The following is a 24,940-nucleotide window of genomic DNA, read 5'->3' on the forward strand; positions in this document are numbered from 1 at the left end:
TAGATATCTGGGAGTGGATTTGGCAGTGGATGGAACCATGGAAGCGGAAGTGAGTCACGGGGGGATGTTCTGGGAACGAAGAATGTGTGGAGGGCAAAGACATTATCTCGGAAAGCAAAAATGGGTATGTTTGAGGGAATAGTGGTTCCAACAATGCTATATGGTTGTGAGGCATGGGCTATAGATAGGGTTTTGCATAGGAGGGTGGATGTGTTGGAAATGAGATGTTTGAGGACAATGTGTGGTGTGAGGTGGTTTGATCGAGTAAGTAACGTAAGAGTAAGAGAGATGTGTGTAAATAAAAAGAGCGTGGTTGAGAGAGCAGAAGAGGGTGGTTTGAAATGGTTTGGGCACATGGAGAGAATGAGTGAGGAAAGATTGACCAAGAGGATATATGTGTCGGAGGTGGAGGGAACGAGGTGAAGTGGGAGACCAAATTGGAGGTGGAAAGATGGAGTGAAAAAGATTTTGTGTGATCGGGGCCTGAACATGCAGGAGGGTGAAAGGAGGGCAAGGAATAGAGTGAATTGGATCGATGTGGTATACCGGGGTTGACGTGCTGTCAGTGGATTGAATCAGGGCATGTGAAGCGTCTGGGGTAAACCATGGAAAGCTGTGTAGGTATGTATATTTGCGTGTGTGGACGTATGTATATACATGTGTATGGGGGTGGGTTGGGCCATTTCTTTCATCTGTTTCCTTGCGCTACCTCGCAAACGCGGGAGACAGCGACAAAGTATAAAAAAAAAAAAAAAAAAAAAAATCAAAGAAAAAAAGTATTACTAATCAAAGGGATGAAAAAGGCCATATGACTGGAAAATTACATTAGCTTTCAATAGCCATTAGCCAGTGGGCTGATGACTTCATCTCTCTTGCAGTCTCTCACTGACTGAGGGCTCGTTTGAAACAAGCAAGCAGCTGCTATCAGTTGTGAATGAAAATTATGGGTAAGGAAACCAGCCTTTCCAACCAGGCAGTCAGAGGATTAAAAGGTCCTAACCCCAATATTCTGAAAGAACACTTCTCGTGCCTGTAGGGCAAATCACAGAAGAGAAATGCTTTATGCCACCCTTCCTGTATCACTGAAAAGGATTACTTTTCACCCAGTTGAACTTCACGAGGTTTACCAAGTATAGCCAATCCACAGTAATTCATGATTTGATAACTCCATATCAGTAACCTGGAACTTGAAACGAAGATAAGAATAAAACCCATCACAAGCATATACAATAGGTACCGATAAATATCCAGGTAAACAGAAGCAGTGGTTATACACATTAAAGAAATACTTGACCTAGTTTTTGTTTTGCTGCAACAACTAAAGTGTTATGGATAGTCTTCAAGTAGAATAGCATGGCACTTTTAAAATCATTTGTACATTTTCTAATCATATTTCTTAATATCACTTTTGTTCTAAGGTATTCTCATACATTTCACATGGAAAAGGCAGTCCCAATTTGAAGAAAATGTTAGCTGAGAATATTGGATTTAAACTCTTTGGATAATGATGGCCATCCAAGGTTAAAGAACTTTTCACACGGTAGTATGCCTTTACAGGTGAAGGTTAGTGCTAGGGACAGACCATCCTGAAAAACAAGAAAAATTACTATAATATTTACAATTAGAATTCTTAGGTGTATTGTTCATTGAAAATAAATACATTAAAAGTTTTAAACAGAAATTAATTGAAACACCCTCTAGAGTTAGAAGACCTGAAATCCATCAACTCAATATCCAGAATATTCCAAACTCTGTCTATTTTGATGACTACTCCATTGGCTAAGAGAAAAGGCCAATGAAATAATTTTTGGGCTTGTCCCTTACACACTGGCACCTAAAAACAATGTCATTCAATCAGCTGATACCACTTATGCCACGTACACAGCGATTCAATTCAGGCATATGATTCCACCACAAATGGAATTGATTTCAAATACCATTACCCAGCATATCCATATGTACTATTACATATCCTTCCAAAAATAAAATAAAGTGATCGTAATTATGATTACAATGAAAACTGTAATCACGATTCTTACGATTATACATCAGGTAGAGAGAGACAGTGCATAATCACTGCCATGGCCAATTATATCTAAGAATTGAAAGACATCAGCATATTGCACTGGTCTTTCACTTAAAACTGCCAATTACTTTTGATGAGCATCAGGTTCTGGAACTTTAAATCTGACAGGCAGCAGCATTCAGGAGGGAACACCTTTCCTATCATACTGAGCAACCTCTCCGCCAGTACTGAGGTAACAAGAAGAGAGAACTACTGAGCCAGCTTGGACAGAATGGAAAGGCTGCTTGATCTTGTACGCCTATATTCAATGGTCTTCTCTGGAAACTATTTTGAGAAGCAAGTGCTCATCTCATCAGTAGCTGCACGAGTCAGAGGAGGATACTACTGGGGGCTGGCTCCTTCTCCATGACAATGGACAGCCAGCACCATTCACTGGCAGAGAAGCAGAAGACCATGTTGCTATTAACACAGGTGTTGAAGCTAGTGTCTCAGCTTCTGTGAGTCATGTTGCGTGCTATTGGTCTGCCTCAAAACTGTCATCAAATCAGTTTAACTTGAACTATGTATTAAGTGTAGTTGCCATCTAAAAACGACTTTCCCTCTTAACACATGCTCAAATAGCTGTTGACTGACGTCCTTAAGATGGCTACCAGCTTTTTGATATCTAGTGCTCAGGTTAGTTAGGAGACTCTTAAGTCTATGAACATGAAAAGCTACTAAAGGAGGTCCAGAGGAGAGGAACAATGATGGTATCAGAATTAAGAGAGACCAGTTGCATGAAAAGGCTAGGGGCCTTAAATTTACCCACTCTGTAAGAGAAAAATGCGAGGGGTGAGCTGCTCACAACCAGACTGTGAAAGGTCCTCTGTGAGATATTGGACAGAAAAACAAGAAGACATAAAATGATATGCATAAAAGCTTGTTGGGAAAAAGTGAAGAAATACTTTTATAGGTCAAGAATGGTGGATGAATGAACAAAATGAAGAAAGACATGATAAAGACACACAGCATACAGATACTTAATAGGCTGTATGACCATTGAGTTAATCCAAGATGTGGGACCTCATAAAATTAGACTGTTTTATCATCCTTTCTATAAATGTAATGAATCTGCATGAATAAGTGGTGTGTAAACAGAAATGAGTTATAATGCAAAAACTGTAAAATGATGATAATATATGTAATTGGGTGGATATCTTAAGATGTAAGTGTTATGTTACAAAAACATTAGACCTGGCAAATGTAGAAGACTGGCAAACATCATGCACCTGGCAATAGTGAAGCATGAAAAATAATAACAGCTCCTAATGAACTTAAGTAATTTTTGCTCTTTTTGAGTTGTATATCACTTTACTTACAAAAATAAGCTCAATGAATATTATCAAACAAAAGTATGGAAATATTTTTTCTAATCAAAATCTCCTTAACAAAGTATCCCTTGGATTTTAGGTATGTCAAGAATGCCTATATCAGCCAAATGTTCGTGATAATCCAAAACTCCATTAACGAAGGTAGATTATACACAACATGAAAAATCAGATTTAGTTATGTCAAACAAAAGTGAAAATATTAAAACTTTCATTAAAATACATCCCTTAAAATCCATACTATTGAGGCACCCTGTGTTGTTAAACTGGAACCAATACCCTTAAAAGAAATATCTAACATTCCAATAACTAACAAAATGACAATGCCTATGAAATCAAATCTTCACATACCTCAAGAACTTGAATTCCAGCAACAGGACAAATTATGGGTGATGTTCTTCCTCTCAGTTTAACAGTGATCTGTGAGAAGTTAAGAAAAAGGTGAGTTTCAAAGGATTAAGAAGTTTCACACTAGGGTGGTGTACTGTCAGGTTTGATGGAATATCTAAGACCCCGGGGGTTAAAAACAATCTAACTCCCTGCCATCTGTCAAACTTAACACAACTCATCCCTTGCAAACCACCTTTTCAGCAGGTGTCTCTCTACCAACCAGTAACAGCCACTCAGTGATGATGTCATTTTATCAGTGTCAAAGACATTGGTTACACTAGTGGTCTTAACATTCTTAGAACACAAACAAATTTCTGTAGGTGGTTATGGGCAATTAAGAGAAAAGGCTTTTGAAAAAGATGGTACGGTTAGGCAGGAGATAGCAACCTGGAAAACCGCCCCAGAGGGACAGTTTTTCATTTTCTAAAACTCACATTTCACTTCAGGATCAGAGTGGCCTACCATCTGATTCCATAGTTTTTCATCTAGAATGCCCTAAATCTAAGAGTTTACTTCAGATATCTTCTTCCCACACACCACAGTGAGTTGAGGATCCCACACACCATAGTGAGTTGAGGATAAGATACTGGTGCTGGAATAGAGAATCCATGTTCCTCAGATTCTGGTATGGGAGGCAAGAAGCCTTGTTCTTCAGATAGTGGTGGGGAAGGCAAAGAGACTTGTTTCTCAGATACTGGTGGGAGAGGCAACTTACTAGATCAACCTTTCTAGCACCTACAGCATTGCATGGTTTGTGTTACATCAATAATCCAGTGATAGTTCCACTGTACAAAAAAATAATTTGAGATTATTTACTAGGTACTTGTTTATTATATACAGAGTTGTGCGATCCTGTATGTCATATGATGGTCCTGGAATTTCAGGTTAATACTAGTGCTATAGTCAGACTAGACATGACCATAAGATTATTAGACAAGGATGGCTCCTGGAACACTTATTTTAGAAAAAATGCTTCTTATAAGCAGCAAAGACAGTATCATATTACATATATATTTTTTTCATGTCCTTCAACAAAAATGTTACAAGAGGCTCTATCAAAAGAAGTTTCTTGGACTGTATATTGAAAAAAAAAAATCATACACTACATCCCATGTGAATCATTTGACACTTATCCATGATATGGTGGAAGAAGCCAAACAAAAAAAAAAAAAAAAAAAAAAAGGGGATTTTGAGTTACAGACAGTCTGTGCAACTGGTGTATCAGCAAGTGGAACTAAAACTATTGATATGCAGATGGGTAGACTACGACCAAGCTGCAGGCCACATCTACTGCATGAGTGGTTAATAAGGAGTGACAGGCAGGGGCTGACAGGTTTCTGACCCAAAGAACAAACTAACCTTGGATGGAAAATGTTTTATCATCACATGATATTTGAAATTCAAACAGGGGAAATAGCATTAACTTGGTAGAATATTATGAAAAAGGCATTCAGTCTACCTTAACCTATGTAATTGGAGGTATATAGATCTAAAATCTTTAACATATGGAATAATATTCTAATGAACACATGATTAACGAAGTTAAATCAATGATATTCATACGGGACGAGAGGAGGAACTGATGATGTCAAGGTGAGTGTAGGATTATGCTCATTTACCTCTACCTTCCTGCCCCAGGAGCATCTTCCTTCTTCTATGGGGCACCCAACAGCACTTAGAAAGCTGGCCTTATTCACTGGGCAGGACCTCTGATCAGCAAGTGTATTGGTACTATATGTATGTCTATATGGGAAGAGTTTGGGACAATAGAGCACTGTGTTCAGATTGTGGTAGCTGCATAATGGGCATGAAGGGTCTGGAAATATGCTGAAATAGTGGATGTAGTGTTGTAGAGATGGGTGATATCCAGGGAATTAACAAAAACTTGTATATGTCTAGGGTGTGTGGTTCCAGATGGGTGTATAACTGATGGGGTGGTTTTCAGGACTAAGCTGGAAGGGTGATAAATCAGTGCTTGTCAGGTTATTTTGGTATGCATATGTTTTGTCAGTGTTGTGTTTGTTGGGGGTAAGGGTATCTAAGTATAAACTGCTGTACTGTGAAGCTTGGGAAAGCTTTTTATTTCTATGGAGTATGTTTTGGATTAAAAGGGTTTTTTAGTTACAAACAAGTGAGTCCTGAGCAAATTAAGGAGAGACTGCACTGGGAAGATTTTTGCTGTATTGTGTACGTGGAATGTTCATGGCTGCATGTCAAACACTTACTTTTCTAAATGCTCTGTTTTGTCTAGTTTGCACTTTGTTATGTTTGCTTTTGATAGGGTGGGTGACCAAAAAGGTGAGATGTAGTTTAAGGCAGAATTAAAGATTTGTCTGTGGAGAATACTATGGGATTCTTTATATTGTCCAAATCTGATGCCAGTTAAGGTACTGAAAGCAGTTAGTTCGTTCTGTGTTAGTGCTTGTGGCAAGAGAAGCAAATATGTGGGAAGCAAATATGTGTATCAAATGTGATGGCAAGAAAAGCTAGTGTTTTGTTGGCCATTCAAGGTGATGGGAGGATACAGGTTGGATCTGGATTGTCTGGATTCAAAGGGGTGACTGAAGGCTTCTATCGAGATGCATACATTCTGTTCAGGAAGAGCCACTGTTCCAATTGTGCGATGTAGTTTTGCATGTTTGCTGTTGCTATTGTGGTGTTACGGTGCTGTGATGTGACTGTAAGTTGTCTGCATGAGATAAATCTTCACACTGTGGTCTGCAGGAGTTAATGGTAGGTCATATATAAGAAGAGACTGAAGAGGGATGGAGAAAGAATTACTCCTTGGGGCAACCCACTATAGATCTTATGTGTCTTGGAGGCAGAGCCTCTGCAAGTAACTCTGGCTTGGTACCCAGCCATGACATTGGCTATTTTTGTGTAAGAGTACACTAGGGTACAGTGTCAAATGCTCTGTTGATGTTCATTGCCACTAATACAGTGTAAATAGGAATCAAAGTTGGTAGAAGCCATCGAGGATATGTTGTGTGAGGTCTGTGTGCAGTGTGGCAGTTAAAAGAATAGGTCTACAGCCATGTTGCATGGGTAATAGAGGGATATTTTGCTTTATTATGTTTGACTCTTTGTGATCTGGTGTTTCTGTTTATACACATCCTATTTCAAGTTTGTGCAATCATACTTGATATTTATCGTGGCTGCAAATATTCTCTATCAACTTACCTTTTCACCTATGCTGGGGCAGATATCAAGATCCAGTCCACCATCTAATACACTTGGATCAAAAGGACTACCATTCTGCATTATTATCATCATAATATCTATACAGTTACTAATGACCCAAGTTGGATAATCATTTTGGCTCTGCCAAATATTGGATAACTTCTGTTGATTGCACTGAATTTTTATTTCCAGGTCTAAGTCTCCAACCTTGAATCTGAAATTGAAAAAAAAATCAAAATTATGAATACAATAACCAACACATCAGTTTTTCAAAATTCATGATAATCATTGAAGCAATCCACATAGTGGTTCTAGAGAGTATCTGGTCATGCTGGAGGACACAAATGAATGATGAGAAATTGGACAGAGTTCAGAAAAAAGGAAAAAGCTGAGTGCTAGATCTGGTGGGTTAGAGTTTAAGACTGAGTCGGAGAGATCTGATGTTTAGTGCTTGTCAGGTTATTTCTGTGTGTATGTGTTTTGGTAGTGTTATATTTGTTGGAGGAGGGGCAATCTGTGAGTGTAGATTTTATTTCTTATACTTGATTGCCATTTCCTGCGTTAGCAAGGTAGTGCCAGGAAACAAAGAAGGAAAGACATATCCACTCACATAAACGTATATGGACATACACATACATGTATATATAATGACCAATCATTTACACTCATGAACTTCCCTCAGAAATGCATTTTGGCACTTTTCAACTAATCAACTAAATTTGAAAGCAATTCATACATCTTATTTTTTGGATGAAAAAGACTATAGAATAATAGAAAACAAATCTCCTGAAAACTTACCCTTCCTTTAGTAACGACTCCAACATTTCCAAGATTTTCCCAGCGATTAAGCACTCCGTTCTCTGTAAATACATGCTGCTTCAATAAACAGAAGATAATAACTTGTTCCGTGCACTTATATACTTAATACTAGTCTGCTGTCTCCCATGTTGGCGAGGTAGCACCAGGAACATAAAAAAGAAAAAAAAAGGCCACATTTGCTCATATCCATTCTGTAGCTGTCATGTGCAATGCATCTGTATACATATAATTTTTTTTTCATATATATTCACCATTTATTGCATTAGTGAGGTAGCATCAAGAACAGATGGCTGAGCCTTTGAGGAAAAGAGTCCTCTCACACACTTAACCCCTTTCTCTATTCCTTCTTTTGGAAAAGTAAAACAGGAGGGGAGGATTTCCAGCCCCACTCCCACCCCTTTTAATCGCCTTCTGTGGCACGCAGGGAATGCATGAGAAGTATTCTTTCTTCCCTGTCCCCTGGGATAGATTTCATATGAATATATCCCCAGGGATAAGATCCATTAATGTAGATCCATTAATGCTACATACACACCTTTGTTTTTAATATGAATTTCCCATACACATTCTTCAAAGCAAACAACTAATCCACACACCCTCTACCACACCTGAAAGCACATCATTCTTCACCAGTCTCATGTTCTCTGCATGACACTGCTTTCTCATTCACCACTTCCATACAACTTACCAAATAAACTCCATAGACTTTTACCTCTGCAATTCAAACACTCACCTTTGTTCTCCATGCTTTTATAAAATGGCACTATATAGGCATATAAAAGATACAGAGCAATGGTTGGATAATACTGTTTCACTTTTATGTCTTCATCATTCAAATGGAACTGTTGCATCTCAATTCAATATTTAACCACAACTGAAGAGGAATTGATTTCTATCTATAAAATCAACCTCCTAAGTCTATTCACCTGAGCTGTCAATTTCAGATGGGGAATCAGGATCTGCAAGGGAACGTTGCAGGGCTAAATCACTTGAGGTCTTAGGTACCTGATCCTTCTTAAGGACTTTTGGAGAGCGGTGGAAAGCTGAAGATAAAAGAAAAGTTGGTAAAATCTAATACTAAACTGTTCATACATCATGGGCTATACCATATACAAAATAATGTGAACAATTTGCTTTAATTACTCATCACCTAAACATAATGAATATGCTGCTTTCCAAACTTCTTGCAGTATATTTTTCAAAACCAAATGAAACTTCCCTAAATACTTGTACCACCATGCACTTTTACGAATTAAATGTCAATGAAGTATGCTTGTGTGCTAGCAAATGCAATCTGAAATTCTAAAAAAATTAAATACTGGCCAAATTAGTTGCTTTTTCACATCATTAAAAAAATTCCATACATTTCCGTGTGTGGTGTGAGGTGGTTTGATTGAGTGAGTAATGTAAGGGTAAGAGAGATGTGTGGAAATAAAAAGAGCGTGGTTGAGAGAGCAGAAGAGGGTGTTTTGAAGTGGTTTGGGCACATGGAGAGGATGAGTGAGGAAAGATTGACCAAGAGGATATATGTGTCGGAGGTGGAGGGAACAAGGAGAAGAGGGAGACCAAATTGGAGGTGGAAAGATGGAGTGAAAAAGATTTTGTGTGATCGGGGCCTGAACATGCAGGAGGGTGAAAGGAGGGCAAGGAATAGAGTGAATTGGAGCGATGTGGTATACCGGGGTTGACGTGCTGTCAGTGGATTGAAGCAGGGCATGTGAAGCGTCTGGGGTAAACCATGGAAAGCTGTGTAGGTATGTATATTTGCGTGTGTGGACGTATGTATATACATGTGTATGGGGGGGGGGCATTTCTTTCGTCTGTTTCCTTGCGCTACCTCGCAAACGCGGGAGACAGCGACAAAGTATAATAAAAAAATAAAAATTTCCGTAAAGGAAGATTTACATCCTCTAACGGGAATTTACCAGTGGTGGCTTACAATTTCCCTAAGGGAAAAATTTCCATACACTAAATGTCTGTAAGGGGGCTTATGTACCTTAGTATAATGTGCTACTGTTCTGTGGCCATGATTATTTCCACAGTAGCTCCATACAACAACACCATAGTAGAATATGCAAGTACATTACTCTACTATTCTACGGTCAGGATTATCAAGAGATGAACTGATTATAACCCCTCAGGTATTACTCAAAATCATGAACATAAGCAAAACCATAATTGTCAGTCTTCCACTACTAGAATCATACACTGTAGTGAGAAACACAAACTGAAATGACTGATGACCTTTCACTCCAAGACAGCTCATAAGGCATGTATATAAGGTCAGAGCAATATGAAACAGCAATCAAGATACCTTCTCATTGCAAACATGAATTTCTCAATTCGATTTTTACTCGTCACTTTTGCTAACAAACTATAAATCATTTCACAACAAAAATGAACCTCAATTTATCAACAAAATGTTTTATCATTAATAGGCTAATGCTAATAAAGATTTTATATATGTATGGTTTACCAACATGTGAAAATTTCTAGAATGTATCACTTGATATGTGACCTGGGGGGTCACATAATGTCACTTAGTTCTCCTACTTAAAATCAAATTTGCACAGAAGTCCCTTGCCTACTGCAGTATTTTCCACTGCAGTTTCAACTACCTATGTACAAGATAATGGCATACTAACTCAAATGGTGAACCGAAGTAATAATAACCTAAAATTTTTCTCCTTACTACAAGAAAACCATAATTAAAAAGTACTAGAACTATTCTCATCCCTGCAATTTCTTTAAAAACTCTTATCTAAAAACTGATTTTAACCTTCCATTATCAACGTTCAAAGTAATCATTGTTGTTACATACACTGTCTAACCTGCTGTCCCAGTAACTCTACAGGAATGTGTTTCCCCACTAATTCTGCAAGATGTTCCATCAGTTGTGAAGAAGAATCCTCAAATTCATATGCACCATGATTTTCTGATGTAGCAAAGAGTGTGTACGAATTTGCTCGGGCATCCTGATACGTCTCTATCATTGAAGGCAACCTCAGTCTGTAAGATATGAGAATAATAGAGTAAGAGGTGTTGCAGGAGTGCTGAAGAAAAAATGCATCAAAAAATGGATGGAAAGATGGAATATATGAGCTTATACCAATTCTTTTTTCACTGCCACCAATCTAATCTTCTGATTTTATATCATAGGTGATTATCAGAGTTAGTTTCTGAATGATAACCAAAATTTTAACAACTATGTGCAACAACACAGCTGCCCAAGTTGCTGGAGTGGCAGGCCCATGCCAGAAGGCATGTCACTGAGGCTTCACCATCTGTGCCAAAATGGGTTATGAATATAAAAATTCTGTCTGTACTTCTTAAGGTGAGGTGACCAAACTTGAAAGGTGTATTGTAGTTTTGGCCTTATGTATGATATGAACACTTAGCTAATTACTTTTTTCTCCATATACTAGAAACGTCATCTGATATTTGCCAGAAGACAGTTTGTCTCCTCTATTATTCTCTTTATGAGGGACTATGGTGATAGATTAGGGATGGTGCTGACTCCCAGGTCCTTCTCATGCAAAGAATCTTGAAGCTTATTTCTACTTAGATAATAACCATACATATGCCCTCTTTTCCCTTGTCCCATTCACATCACTTTACTTTCATGAGGGTTGAATTTCATCAGCCACGTATCAGACCAACTTCCCTTAATATTCTGGTAGGGGTCCATACCTTCAGGCAGAAAAATAACAGTTCCAAAACAGATCTTGGGGCACTACACTGGTGACCTCAACCCACCTGAAGAAGGCTCCTTCGACATGCGCCCATTATTTCCTTCTGGTAAGATAATCTCTTATCCACTGGAGGAGTCTCCTGTCTGGTATCCCAGCTTCTTAATAAACCTCCCAAATATTACTGCATCATATGGTTTCTAGCAGTCAACATACAAACAATCTACATAGCCTTCCTTCCTATCTAAGACAATGCTCACTCTCACATAGCGATCTAAGAGGTCTGTCATTTGACTTCCTCTCCCTATAACCATGTTGCCTCTCACTCAAGAAATTTCTCTTTAGTAAAAAGCATTAGTTTTCTCTAATTCATTTTATCAGTAACTTTCAGACTATAACTGTTAAGCACAATGGTGTGTGGTTCAGCCCCTCTTCCATGTCTCCTTATAGCTGGGTAAGACTTTTGCCTTTTTTGTACTTCCCAAGCACTCTGCCTTTCTCCAGTGACCTTTTGAACAGTATTTCAACTAGTTTGTCTAATGAATCTTCACACATCTTCAGCACACATCTTCATCACAAACATGAACCTTGTATGATCCAAGACCTTTCAGTATTTTCTTACTAATTCCCTCCTCCATCCTATCTCTAGGGTTCCTCTGACAACCCCACCTACACTCTAATGAAGAATCTAACCAAAATAATTACATAACTAAACATTAGAACTTAAAACATATGCATTTAAATATATAATCAGATATCAATTACACCCACAACAAAAGAATTTTCCCTGAAACCTTTACCTAAAAGATGGCTGTGTACGACACGTATCATAGATTGAGAAAAGAAGTGCGGGAAAGGCCTTCTGAAAGATATTAGAGACCCAAGTATTTGGAATGCAATCATCTTGCCGAGCCATTGTGTCGGATACCTTAACATTTTCATCTCTCCATACATGCTCGGCACCAATGTCTACAGGCATCATGAAATCAACTCCACTGTTGTTGAATCCATGGCCCTGCATAGTAAAACACAACTGTAAAAGAATATAAACTTTTATCAATACTTAAAAACCTGCTCAGTAAAACAGAGAAGCAATTCATAACATCTCATTATCAGTGATGACTATTATCAAGGGCATTATAGACTAGATTAAGTATGAAGAAAATTAGTAAATAACTTAAGCATAAGGCTGGCACAGGGGAAGGCTCTGTATTATCTTTGTGGATATTTACTTAATACTTCTACAAATGCTTTTATACGTGAATGTCAAGTTAAAACAACAGAATGTAAAGGTAAACATATACATATACCTTTTATCTTTATCCCTAGAGATAGAGGAGAAAGAATATTGCCCATACATTTTCTGCATGTTGCTGAAGGTGACAAGGAGGGGCAGGAGCTAGAAATACCCTACCTTTCTGTAATTTCCAAAAAAAGGAACAGAGCTAGGAGCCAAACGAGGACTCACTCAACTGTTCTTATGTATTAAGATTCAATAATTTAAACAAATTCTCATGCTTAAAATTGCCATATTTAGAAAAACAGGCTGCATATTCTCTTGAATCTTACCATAATCTCCTTCCTGAAGAAATTTTGAGAAAAGATTTACAGCATTGCGAAAATCAGCCATTCCCAAGTTGACATACAACATGCATCGAAACTTCAATTTTGTGAGCTCTCGGGCCAAGATTTTTGCATCTCTTGCTGGAGCAAGCAAAGGCCTGAAGTGTGGTATGTAGTCTGAATTTGCAACCAGCAAAGCCCATTTATTACGTGCTATAAAGAAAAAAAAATTTTTTTAAGAGGACACTTCACTTCTGCAACAGCACATTCACTTCTTAATGTTAATTATGCCTTTTCCTGTAGTCATAAAAGTGTGAGACATGCAATCTTTCCTATACATTTTGGCTGCAAATCATTTCCAAATTCTCAAGTCTCGCAAACTTTACAGCAGTAACTGAAACATATGAAACAATATAGTCAGGAACATATGCAGGCAGAGGTATTTGCATGTGCAATAAAAATAAAGCTTACAAAAGGTATGATGGCTACTTCAACCATTTTGCATAAAGGCACATTTTCCTATTTTTTGAAATATAAATATTCAGAACTATTCTTACTTCCACTGGAGTACCTTCTACCTTTATTAGGCTCCTCCAACACTTAGGAAATTGGTCACATCCATTGCATGGGACCACAGGTCCTACATTGTTGTGATGCTGTGTATGTGTCTATGTGCAGGACAACTGAGTATTAAGTGCTCGGTGTCTTCTTTCTGGTAGCTGGTAGCTGCATCATGGGCATGAAGGGTCTTGGGATATGTTGTAATGGTGTGTGTAGTGATGTCCATAGAATAAGTGGAAGAAAGTGACTTGTGTTTGCCAGAGGAGTGTAGTTTATGATATCTGGTAGGTAGAGGTATTAGGTAGGAACATTAGGCAGGAGCATCAGGTACAAGTAGTCAGTGGGAACATTAGGAAAGAGCCTCTGCAAACACGGCACTAGAGCTGACCTCTGACAGTGGCTAAGAAATGGCAATGGAGTTCACTAGTTATGGAGACTCTATTGCCATGGCCACCCCCTTGAGCAGGTTCCAATTGGAAACAGGTATCAGAGATATAGAATACAGAGTTTATGAATGAGTTGAGTTGGGATGTCGGGTGTTTAGAGCTTCTCTGGTTATTTCAGCATGTAAGTACTTTGTCAGTGTTATAATCGTTGGCAGATGTGGAACCTGTGAGTAGGTGTTACCGAGCTGTGAAGCACGGGTAAGCTTTTTATTTCTATCTGGAGCTTGGTGGTTAGTTACAGAGTAGTTTGGGTGGGAGGGGGTCTAGAGTTGTTGCACAGAATTGGGTGACAAGAATGCTGAAGTGAGTCTGTACTGGAAAGATCTCTGTTTCATTGTGAAGGTGTGGAATGGAGTGGAGTGAAGGAGTGGTTGGTTGGTAGTCAGTGATTGTTCTGAGCATTACTGGACTCTGCCTACTCAATGTTACACCATGCATGAAAATCATCTTAGGCAGGGCCCTATCATTAGGAGTACAGTCTCATCCAAAAACCTCTCACTTCAAAGGAGGAATTCATGTTTTACATTCATTTTGCAAATTTCATGTGCAATCATATTTCATACAGTCTGTATAACAAAATATACTAATTGAATAATACTTTTTACAAAGCATGTCATTCACTGAATTATTCCTTTACTATTTCTAAATATTGGTACTGGATCGTGGGATCATCAACCTTCATGCCCTCTCCCAGTTTCTCCCAAAATCTTTTCTTTACTTTCCTCTATTAGCTTTTTAACATTCCAGTTACATATATTCTATCTACCTCCTTTGCTAAACTTCCCTAGTATATTCCTTTTCAGCAATCTATCATATGCTTTTACCCCCTCTTCCATAGCATTTCTAATCTCATCTGTCCACCAAGATTTCTGTTTTCATTCTTATATCTCACAACCTTCTATCCAATGACTAATTCTATAATCTTTAGCAGTCTATCTCTAAACATTTCTAACACCTCATCCCTACATTTACTGCACTTCCATCACCAATCTAAACTTTTCACTCATCATCAGTAGCTATTGGGTTCAAAGAAAGTAGAGCATTTAACACCAAATGTAAAAGTAAAAACATAACTAAATGTAACAGTAAATGTAAATGATAACTAATCATGACAAAAAAATTAAATTAAACAGACATGTGCAATGAACCTACCTGAAAGATTTCCCCTACTATGAAGACCATATGGTGGCTTTGCCATTGGATGTGTGCTATTAAGTGGGACTACTGAAGCAAAAGTATGAGGAACAACCTGTCACAGAAAATCATCTTAGTCAGACTGAATGTAAAATGCATCCATTTGTTTGTACAAGTCTATAAATATATCCATTTCTACCTTATCTGAATTTTGCAGCATAACAGAACAGATCATGCACATCGCATAGCCTTTTCCAGAAAATAATGGAGTCACTACTTTTCTGACACAAGTTCCTAATACAGGACATTCACCACCCAAATAATTTCAAACCATTCATGAAACACACAAAAACAAGGCAAAAGGATGGAATGTAAGGGGACACTACCAATGTACTGAATAAATACCTCGAAAAGAGCAATGTTACAAAGAAAACAGAAGTTTAACCTAATTCTTCTGCCTCATTAACATACAGGTTACCACCTCTCTTCACCCATCTCTTTCTGCTCTGATGTTACAGCCCTCTCCCTATTCTATGGGTCATAATTACCCAAGGTTCTCATCAGATGTCATATTCATTTTACCTCTTGAGACTGGACCCATGAAATATGCCTTGCTGATGCTTCCCATAAGTTCTGTGAGAAAACCAGCCACATGAGGAAGTCCACTATGATGCCTTCTTCTTTCCACAGAGAGCAAAGCTATGTAATTCTTTCCCTTTCATCTTCCCCTATTCCTATAACCTTTCAACCTTTTAGAGTCACATCTACATACAGCTAAAGAGTTGAACAATTTAAATTTCTGTTCTGCATTCTAGCGTTCTTTTCATCTGAGATGGCCATGATTAGGAAATGTACCCATCCATATATATATATATATATATATATATATATAGATATATTTCTATTATTATACTTAATTGCTGTCTCCTGCATCAGTGAAATAGGGCAAGGAAACAGACGAGGAATGGCTCAACCTACTTCGTGTGTGGTGGGGTGGCGATGGGAATGGGTGAAGGCAGCAAGTATAAATATGTACATGTGTTTATATGTATAAGTCTGTGTATGTATATGTGTGTATAAGGTGAAATGTATATGTATGTATATGTGCGTGTGTGGGCGTTTATGTATACACATGTTTATGTGGGTGGGTTGGGCTATTCCTCGTCTGTTTCCGTGCGCTACCTTGCTAACACAGAAGACAGCTGTTAAGTATAATAAAAAATCAAAAGAATCATTGAAAAATTACCTTGACTGTAGTCACTCTTGATCTACAAAGTCCAAGACCATTTGAAACTTCACAAAAGTAAGAACCTGACACCTCATAGTCCACTCTCTGCACCTGTAAGGATTAATAAATCAGCATCTTTTGAAAGCTTGTTTAGAAATTAGAAACACATTCGTAAAGAAAAAAAAGAAAAAAATAAAGTCATGATATCATTAATCTAATGAATTATATGTATTAGCTATCCAATCCTAACTCTTACATAATTACATTCACTAGCTAACCAACCCTAACTCTTACAAAACTTTATCCAAGTGATCGTAAACTGTACTAACTAAAACAATAAGGTTTCAAGATCTGTTTTTCACTAATCTGACTCCAAAAAACTAACCTGAACTTCTTTAGCCTAACATCACTTAAGAGGAATTATAAAGGTCTAACACTGTAACATCAACAACTTAAAAAAGAAAATGTTCTTTTCCTCAAAAATTTGTTCTAAGAGTAGTAAGGGATTCTTCAATACCCCTGAGGTTATAAACCTCTTGCCAGTAGTTACATAGGAAAACTGCATCTCAAGTAACATTCTCAGAAATGTTCTGAATATTCCTTCTGTGTCCTCAGCAACAAAACACACTGAGAAGGAAAAAGGGCCAGAAATTGGGAAAGTACATAGGAAATGAATTGTGCCATCTTATCAACTTTTAAAAAACAAACTACCCCATAGAAATGACCAGACTGAGAGTCTCTTATTATCAATAAACTTACTCTGAGTATTGGCTCAAAAGTTTTTTTAAAAGGTCTACCATCTTTATACCAGCTGTAGTCTTTTGGTATTGGGTAGCCGATTGCTTCAAAAGCTAGCACCAACTGTTGAATAAAAAGAAAGAATACTTTCAGACTGATAAGAAAGATGATATAGGTAAAGCATTAAGTATTAAGCTCTTTAGCAAGATTCAAGACAACAAATCCTTATTATGTTCAACAGTGTTTATTAAGTACAAGTGAACAGTTAAATAAATGTAACATTTACTCTTCAACTGAAATTTACCAACCTCCCCATCTGCTTCTATTTCCATATCACTGGGTTCCCGTACTATTGTAGGAGGCATGCTTTCAACACTCAATATAAATCTTGGGGAAGTCTGCTCCAACAGCTCTTCCATGAGATTTTGCTTCACTTTACAAATGTATTCACCTTGATTCTCAATACTGTTGAAGAAACACCCATTGTACTGCTTAAATTTGTATAATTTACAGCTAAAATTTCAATACACCATTTTCACTGAAATGCATTTATATAAGGGCATGCAATTTAAATAAACATACTCATTCTTACCCCTAACCTACTGCCACTGAAATATACAATATCAAATGAAAACAAAATGGGTAATGACGAATGTGCAGACCAAGAAAGGAGTTGGATGTGTCTGTTCATACACATCCATCTTTAGGCTCAGTCTATTAACCTTCATGCTATGAAAAAGATTGAGGTGAGCAACGGTTTATGCAAGATCCTTTCTTTGAGAGCAGATGGTGGGTTTACCCACAGATGTTTACTGAGACATTACTAAAATAATTTCTAAAGACTGTGGAGCTCTCTCATCTCCCTTAATCACTGATTATGAAGAAACACAAGTAAAATGACTTTACCTGAAGTTATCTACGGTCAGTGTACAAGAGGTTTGTCCTTCCAAACAGGTGTTCTTGAAATACCACTGAAATTCTGGGTATGGAGATCCATCAACATCAACACTAATGAGAACTTGTTCTCCAAGTCTGATGCTACAATAGGTATCGTCAACTGGTAACCTTATCTGTGCAGGAACTGTCATAAACAGAAAGGAAATCTGAATCAATTTTAGGTTTAAATGGATTAGGTGTTCTGAAGAGATATTCTTTATCAGCAAAATACTCTGTCAATACCCAGTACACTGTCTCCTACTACTTTCCAAGGTAGCACAAGCCCTCTCCTCCAAGCATTACAATTCTGCAATAACCTGGAAACACAAGATCAAAATATACCATACTCTATGACATATGAGGCATTTTTTTTAAATGTGTCCCAAAAGTTACCCTGTATCTATCACACTGCAGGTTGTTTAGAATGACTGTAGCACTGGTATGAGCCTGAAATTCACATGCCATGTGACATACAGGATCTCACAATGTCTGTACTCAGAGAACCATTATCTTGTATATTAATGAATTCACTTTATACGATGGGGTTATAACTGATCTGCTGTATATGGTGAGTGATAGTTCATCCATTCAAAGCAGTCATCATGAAAATGATGATAATGAATTTTCTGCATATGAAGATGAACAAAATAAATGGAATTTCCTTTCTATTGTTATCCTTCTTATCATCTGATATACAAGATACTAAATATTCACTGGATAAAAACATCATGATCATGAATGTACATGTAGTATTTCTATACACCTACTCATGGGAATTTTCACTTTCTGTAAGGATGAAGAAGTGCTTTGGTTCATGTTTTAAGAGTTATATGTTGAATAACAATACAATACCTCATTTCCATTAAACTTTATTCCATTTATATAGATATATAATTTCATATTCCTATCACTAACCTAAAAAAACTTTTAACAGATCACCTAATGAGCAAGAAAGAAAAAGTGTAACTTTAATCATGGTGTCAAGTGTGAAAAAACCTTATAAAATGTTAATAAAGACTAAGGAGAAATCAAAACAATTTAATCAAGGACTTCTTGTTATCAATTTTCTTTAAATCAGCAAAGAAATATCAACAAAAGATTATATTAGGTAATTAAGCTACAAACACCTTAAAAAAACAGATGAAGTTTTGAGAGATAGACAAACAGATAAAGCTAGATGAAGTGATTCTGAATACTGTCAGTATATAGAAATAAAGTCTAAGAGATGGGGGCATCATAACTGTAGACGTCCTTCCCATACTGTATTGAACAATTTGATAATTACATAGCTCACTATACACTCTTTACAAAAAAAATTTTAACATACCATTAGTTACAATCTTTCTGAGAATATTGTAGAGCTGACATTCTCTCATAAGATACTGTAACATCTGCACTTCTATATCATGCTGTTTAAGCTTGTTTAATAGTGCCAGTCCCGGAGAAAAACTTCTTCTCATAAGTGACACTTCTTCTTCACTGAAAAGAAAAAAGTGCTTATCCCATACTTTCTACCTAAAATCAGTATGTCACCAATACTCTGCCATACCAGAAATCAATACAGTATTAGTAAAGCCCTAAATTTCTACAGACACTTGTTTTAAACTTTCTATATATGATAAAATCAAAACAGCCCATTCATTAGCATTTCACCATTACCTTCATAACCAGTTACCATAATCCAAAGAAAAGGTAAATCGAAAAAATATATCAAAGTCACAATAGTACAAATTCACAGGAATATTGAATAACAAAAACAGACATACTTCCTGTGCCCCCTTCATGCTTCTTCCCTCTTCATCCAAAAGGGTTGAATAAGCAAGGACACTAATCATCATAAGCTTTGAGGAAAAGATAGACTAGAACCAAGGTCAGGAAAAAGAAATAATCGTCTGGCTAACTCAGAGGAGAGAGAACCATCCCACAACAAACCACAGACTCAGCATGAGTGTCCCCTAATAAATGCCCCCATTGGCAATAAACCTGCTGGAACGTCACACAGCCATAAGAAAACTAAAAACACACCCCTAGGAAACAGTAAGAGAGATTAGAAGCAAATCAAAAGGACTTCAGTACCTTCACAATATCTACAATGTTGTGCTAAGCACAGGATACTTTCCTCAAAGGTTCAAAGAGCCTATAGTAACAATGATACCAAAACCAAGAAGGACAGAAACAAATCCAAAAAACTACTGCCCTATATTCCTCCTACAAATCCTAAGGAAACTCTTTGGAAGAATTATGAACCTAGGACAAAAAGGCACCATGAAAAAAACTTCCATAACCCTAATCAACATGGCTTCTGAAGGAGCCTAAGCACTACCTAAGCAATCACAGTTGCAGCAAAAAAATGACTATTTCCAAAGTATTAGGAATAAATCATAATTATACATAGAGACAGGGGCAAAGCTTTGGACAAAGTGTGGACAATCAGCCTACAATTAGGTATGCCTGAGATTACAGACTGACTGCTGTGTAACTTTCTAGATCAACTCACAACAAAAATCATCATTTATACATCACCCAAATTTCCTTTATCAAGTGGTTTCCCTCAGGGCTGTATTCTATCACCAACACTGTTCATAACTTAAACAGCTGATATACCTCCACCAGTTGGCATCATGAGCACAGACATCTATGCCGATGACGCCACTCAAATGGTTGTCACGAACAACTCACTTCCAGAACATACTTGTGTAGTACAGTCAGAGGCAACCAGACTACACAAATTTGAAAGGGACTGGTTGAAAAGGAATGAATATAAAAATAAACATAAACAAACAGGAGCTGTGATATTGCACATGCTCCATCCTTACATCTGGAAATGAGATCAAGTAAGTAATAATAGGGTAAGAGAGATGTGTGGTAATAAAATATTTGCTGTATATACTTGACACCACCCTGTACACCAGGGATAAAAAGTTGCCATGAAAGTCACTCACAAAGGGCTTCACCTTTAACATATATAACTTCTGCAGTGGAGTTCCCCAAGGAGCAATAAATTCTCAAATTTTCTAAATCTTTTCCTACATAACCTCCCAGCACCTCAAGCAAACTACAACACAAAGGTCTGCTCATATGCAGACAACCTCACAATCACATCACAACACCCTGACACAGTAACAACAATAATATGCAGCACTACATTACACAACTGGAACAATGGCTCACCCAGAACAGAATATCAACATCTCCAGAGAAGTCTTCAATCTCAACCAAGACAGGTAATCCAGCTCACACCCTCCAGTCACCTTGAATGGGGACTCTGTGCTAGCCATTATATTGCAATTGAAAATGAACATCTGATTTAGATGAGTAAACACATATATACAGACCTGAACACAAAATCGCCAGCATTATTTCTGAGGATCCTGGCCAATGTAGACCAGATGTCAGCATCATTTAAAGCTTCTGCAATGTCCAAGACCAAATGAGTCGGTAAATCTTCAAGAAGAGTATGTGGTTGTAGCCCATTCCCTGCCATTATGCTGCTCTAGAGCATTAATGTTGATCTGAAATCATGAAATAAGTTTGTGCTATCTAAACTTTAATACTTTATGTACATATGGAGAGAAGGAATGAGGAGAGGTTGGCAAAGAGGATATGTATCAGAAGTGGAGGGGAAAAGGAGGAAATCAAACTGGATATGGAAGGATGGAGTGAAAGAGATTTTGGTTTCTTAGGACCTGACCATTCTGGAGGGTAAAATGCATACATGGGATAGAGTGAAATGGAGCAATATGGTATACAGGGGGTAATGTGTTGTCAATGGACTAAAAATGGGCATAAGAAGCAGCAGAAAGAAATCACGAAAGGTCTGTAAGGACTGGTTGTGGGGAGGGGGCTATAATTTCAGAGTATTATTCATGACAGCTGAGAATGCATACGAGTTAATGCAGCCTTTCTGTATCTGTCACTAATATGGATACTACAGCAAAAAAGTTTGAGAAAAAAGTAAGATTAGGTTGGGGTACATGAAATGAAAGGAAATTAAAGGCAAAACAATGTCACCTGACCTGAGTTAAAGACAAAACTGAAAATTCAAGTGTCAAAAAACTACTGTAATATAGTAACTGAAAATCACACCATTAAACACACCCTGCTAAGTACACTCTCCAGCATACAATGTGGATATCACCCATCACAATAAACACCATTTCAACTTATCCCAAGACCCTACATGGCCATGATGCAACTGCCACAGAGAAGACAAGATATATATATATATATATATATATATATATATATATATATATATATATATATATATATATATATAGTTATGCAGCTCCACATGCCCCAGGTTAGACAAGTGAAATATGACCTCTGGCGAGGCTGTATCAGTGGAAGCATAGTCTCTTCAAAATACATCTGACTCTAAAGGAGTCTACCTTTCCCTGCAACAAGGAGAGCAGCGCAGGCCTGGATTGCAGGAGCCTCTACAGTATAGAGGTAGGTGCTACAAGGAACCTACACCAAGACTCTTACCTGAAAAGTTTACTTGAAATAAGTACGACTCCAAGTTTACTTGAAACAAGACACATACACGAAAGCAACATGTGGGCGTCCCTAAACTACTACTTTTAGCATGTAATTTGGTATTTACATTTTACTTTGAATGTTTAAGATCTCTTCCTTACCTTATAATGTTGGTCATAATACGTCATGCAGTTATGTAGTCGTCTGGTTTACGCTTGACCTTTGCCCCATGGCCACAACTTGTCCCATTTCTGTTTCTTTCTCTCTATATATCTCTCTCCTTCAGGTAGTCTTTCTGTGATATTTTCCTTCTTCACACATAACCTTATGATGGCTCGAACATCACCATTACAACATGACAAGACACTTACCATCTGCACCACAATAATACATTAAAATCTTGATAAGAAAACCGATGTATAAACACGAATCTTGACTACAGTTCCTAAACTTCTTAATGTTACTTTGTTACATTGAAAAAATTACTCAGATACAAGTCACATTGAGATATAATTACGATTAGTATTTAGTTATGAGGTAACTCTTTCGTGATAATGCCACTCCTCCCTGATGCCATATATATATATATATATATATATATATATATATATATATATATATATATATATATATATATATATATATATACACGAACGTGACGCCATATTACGATTTATATAGATTATTAACTACTACAACTACATATAAGTAGTCTACATTAGGGGTTGATAACTTACACCATAACTACAACTAGTGGTTGTTAGACTTGTATTTGGTTATAGTCTAACTCGCTTGGAAATACAGTTCGTTTCTTTTAATGTTACATTTGCATTTTATAAACTTCCTGGACATCTATCCTTAAGAAATTTCGTCCTAAACTAATTAAAACATCTTTCGATCTTGTACGGAACATCCACTACAAAAATACATGGTTATTGTTAAGTAACAGCCAATTCAAGAAAGCCTCACATTATTCATATAGAAGGATTTAAACTGTCTATCATTTGAACCAACTCATAAGACGATGGAGCTAACTAATGGCCATTAGCGAGGAGCCATCACAGTTATCTGACAGCGTCACTGATAACGTTACATATCGTACTTAAGTGTGTACTGGTAGTTAAACAGCACCCCAGGGACACGTCTACGACTCATTATTCCTAACAACAGCGACAACGACTCATTATCTCTAACAACACCACCATGGGACCTGTAACACCTCATTTACCCTACAGTATCACCACGAGACATCAACACCTTATCTAGCCTACAGTAGTCCCACAACATCACCCTACATCAATCATTCTTCGGCAAAAAAAAAAAAAAGTGAACGAATGTGGCCTTTTTGTCTGTATTCCTGGCGCTACCTCGCTGAAGCAGGAGATAGCGAGGCTGATTCCTGTGTGGCGTAGTAGCGACAGATGGATGAATAATAATAATAATAATAAGAATAATATATATATATATATATATATATATATATATATATATATATATATATATATATATATATATATATATATATGACAAGCAAGAGCAAGGAACAAGTATAATGATTACACAAAAATGTTTTTCAAAATGAGTTCTTATTTACTATTATTATATCAAACTGATAACAGTTGTAGAAATAATTTAAAGTTATTCATCCAGATTATAATCATTACTAACTCGTCTCGTTTTTGAGAAGGTCTAATGATTATGGTACTTGAAGATAAAGGGGTTGCCCGCCACTCATAACATGTCTGGTACACAAACATGACGCATGATGATAACCTTGTCACCAAACACCACAAGACCAGATGGACGAAGACTTCTGAAAAAAATATTTGCCACAGGATATAGAACAAAATTATAATACATCACAATCAACTTGCAATATATCACCTCAACTTTTGTGCAAATGCATTTAATTGAACTTCTGCGTCATTTAGCAGGAAAACGAGGTATTATTAGTCACCATATGAAAATTATCTTATCAAAGGTGTGTATTAATCAAGAATGTTGATAACTAGGTGACAAAGTGGTTTGTTATGATAAACAGTATTGATCTGCAATAATGACATGCCTGCCAACAAAATGTCTATGTCCCCCAACAAATAACAGGTCATACAAGAGTATGATGCGTCTCAAAGGAAAACGTAAAAGATAAAAATATTTCAACTTCAGTTAGCTTTATTATCTAACCACCTGAGACTTAAATAAGCACCAAGTGTGCTTAGTTATAGGTGGCAAGGTATACAACCCAGCCAGATTTATGATCAGAACTGCATCATTCAAGCAACGACAACAAAAATGGCGCCTTCTGGACATGCTATTGTAAACATTTGAGCGAATACATAGAAGTTCCTTGTCAACAAGATGAAGTAAAAACTGATCTTGTGGCA

At 37.1% G+C, this 24,940-nt stretch overlaps 1 protein-coding gene across 1 annotated transcript; it reads right to left on the reverse strand.

Moving 5' to 3' along the window:
- Positions 1-1,448: 1,448 nt before the first annotated feature.
- Positions 1,449-23,028, reverse strand: LOC139748088 (mucosa-associated lymphoid tissue lymphoma translocation protein 1-like). Its single transcript, XM_071660700.1, is given in 17 exon segments — positions 1,449-1,586; positions 3,745-3,813; positions 6,964-7,170; positions 7,762-7,823; positions 8,709-8,825; positions 10,604-10,791; positions 12,272-12,486; positions 12,488-12,504; positions 13,041-13,247; positions 15,194-15,290; positions 16,422-16,514; positions 17,163-17,264; positions 17,450-17,606; positions 18,048-18,222; positions 19,405-19,556; positions 21,413-21,589; positions 22,718-23,028. Coding segments are annotated over 16 exon segments (2,124 nt in total). The 5' UTR covers positions 21,562-21,589; positions 22,718-23,028; the 3' UTR covers positions 1,449-1,469.
- Positions 23,029-24,940: the final 1,912 nt, after the last annotated feature.

This window comes from Panulirus ornatus, chromosome 72, assembly GCF_036320965.1.
Source record: "Panulirus ornatus isolate Po-2019 chromosome 72, ASM3632096v1, whole genome shotgun sequence".
Lineage (NCBI taxonomy): Eukaryota > Metazoa > Arthropoda > Malacostraca > Decapoda > Palinuridae > Panulirus > Panulirus ornatus.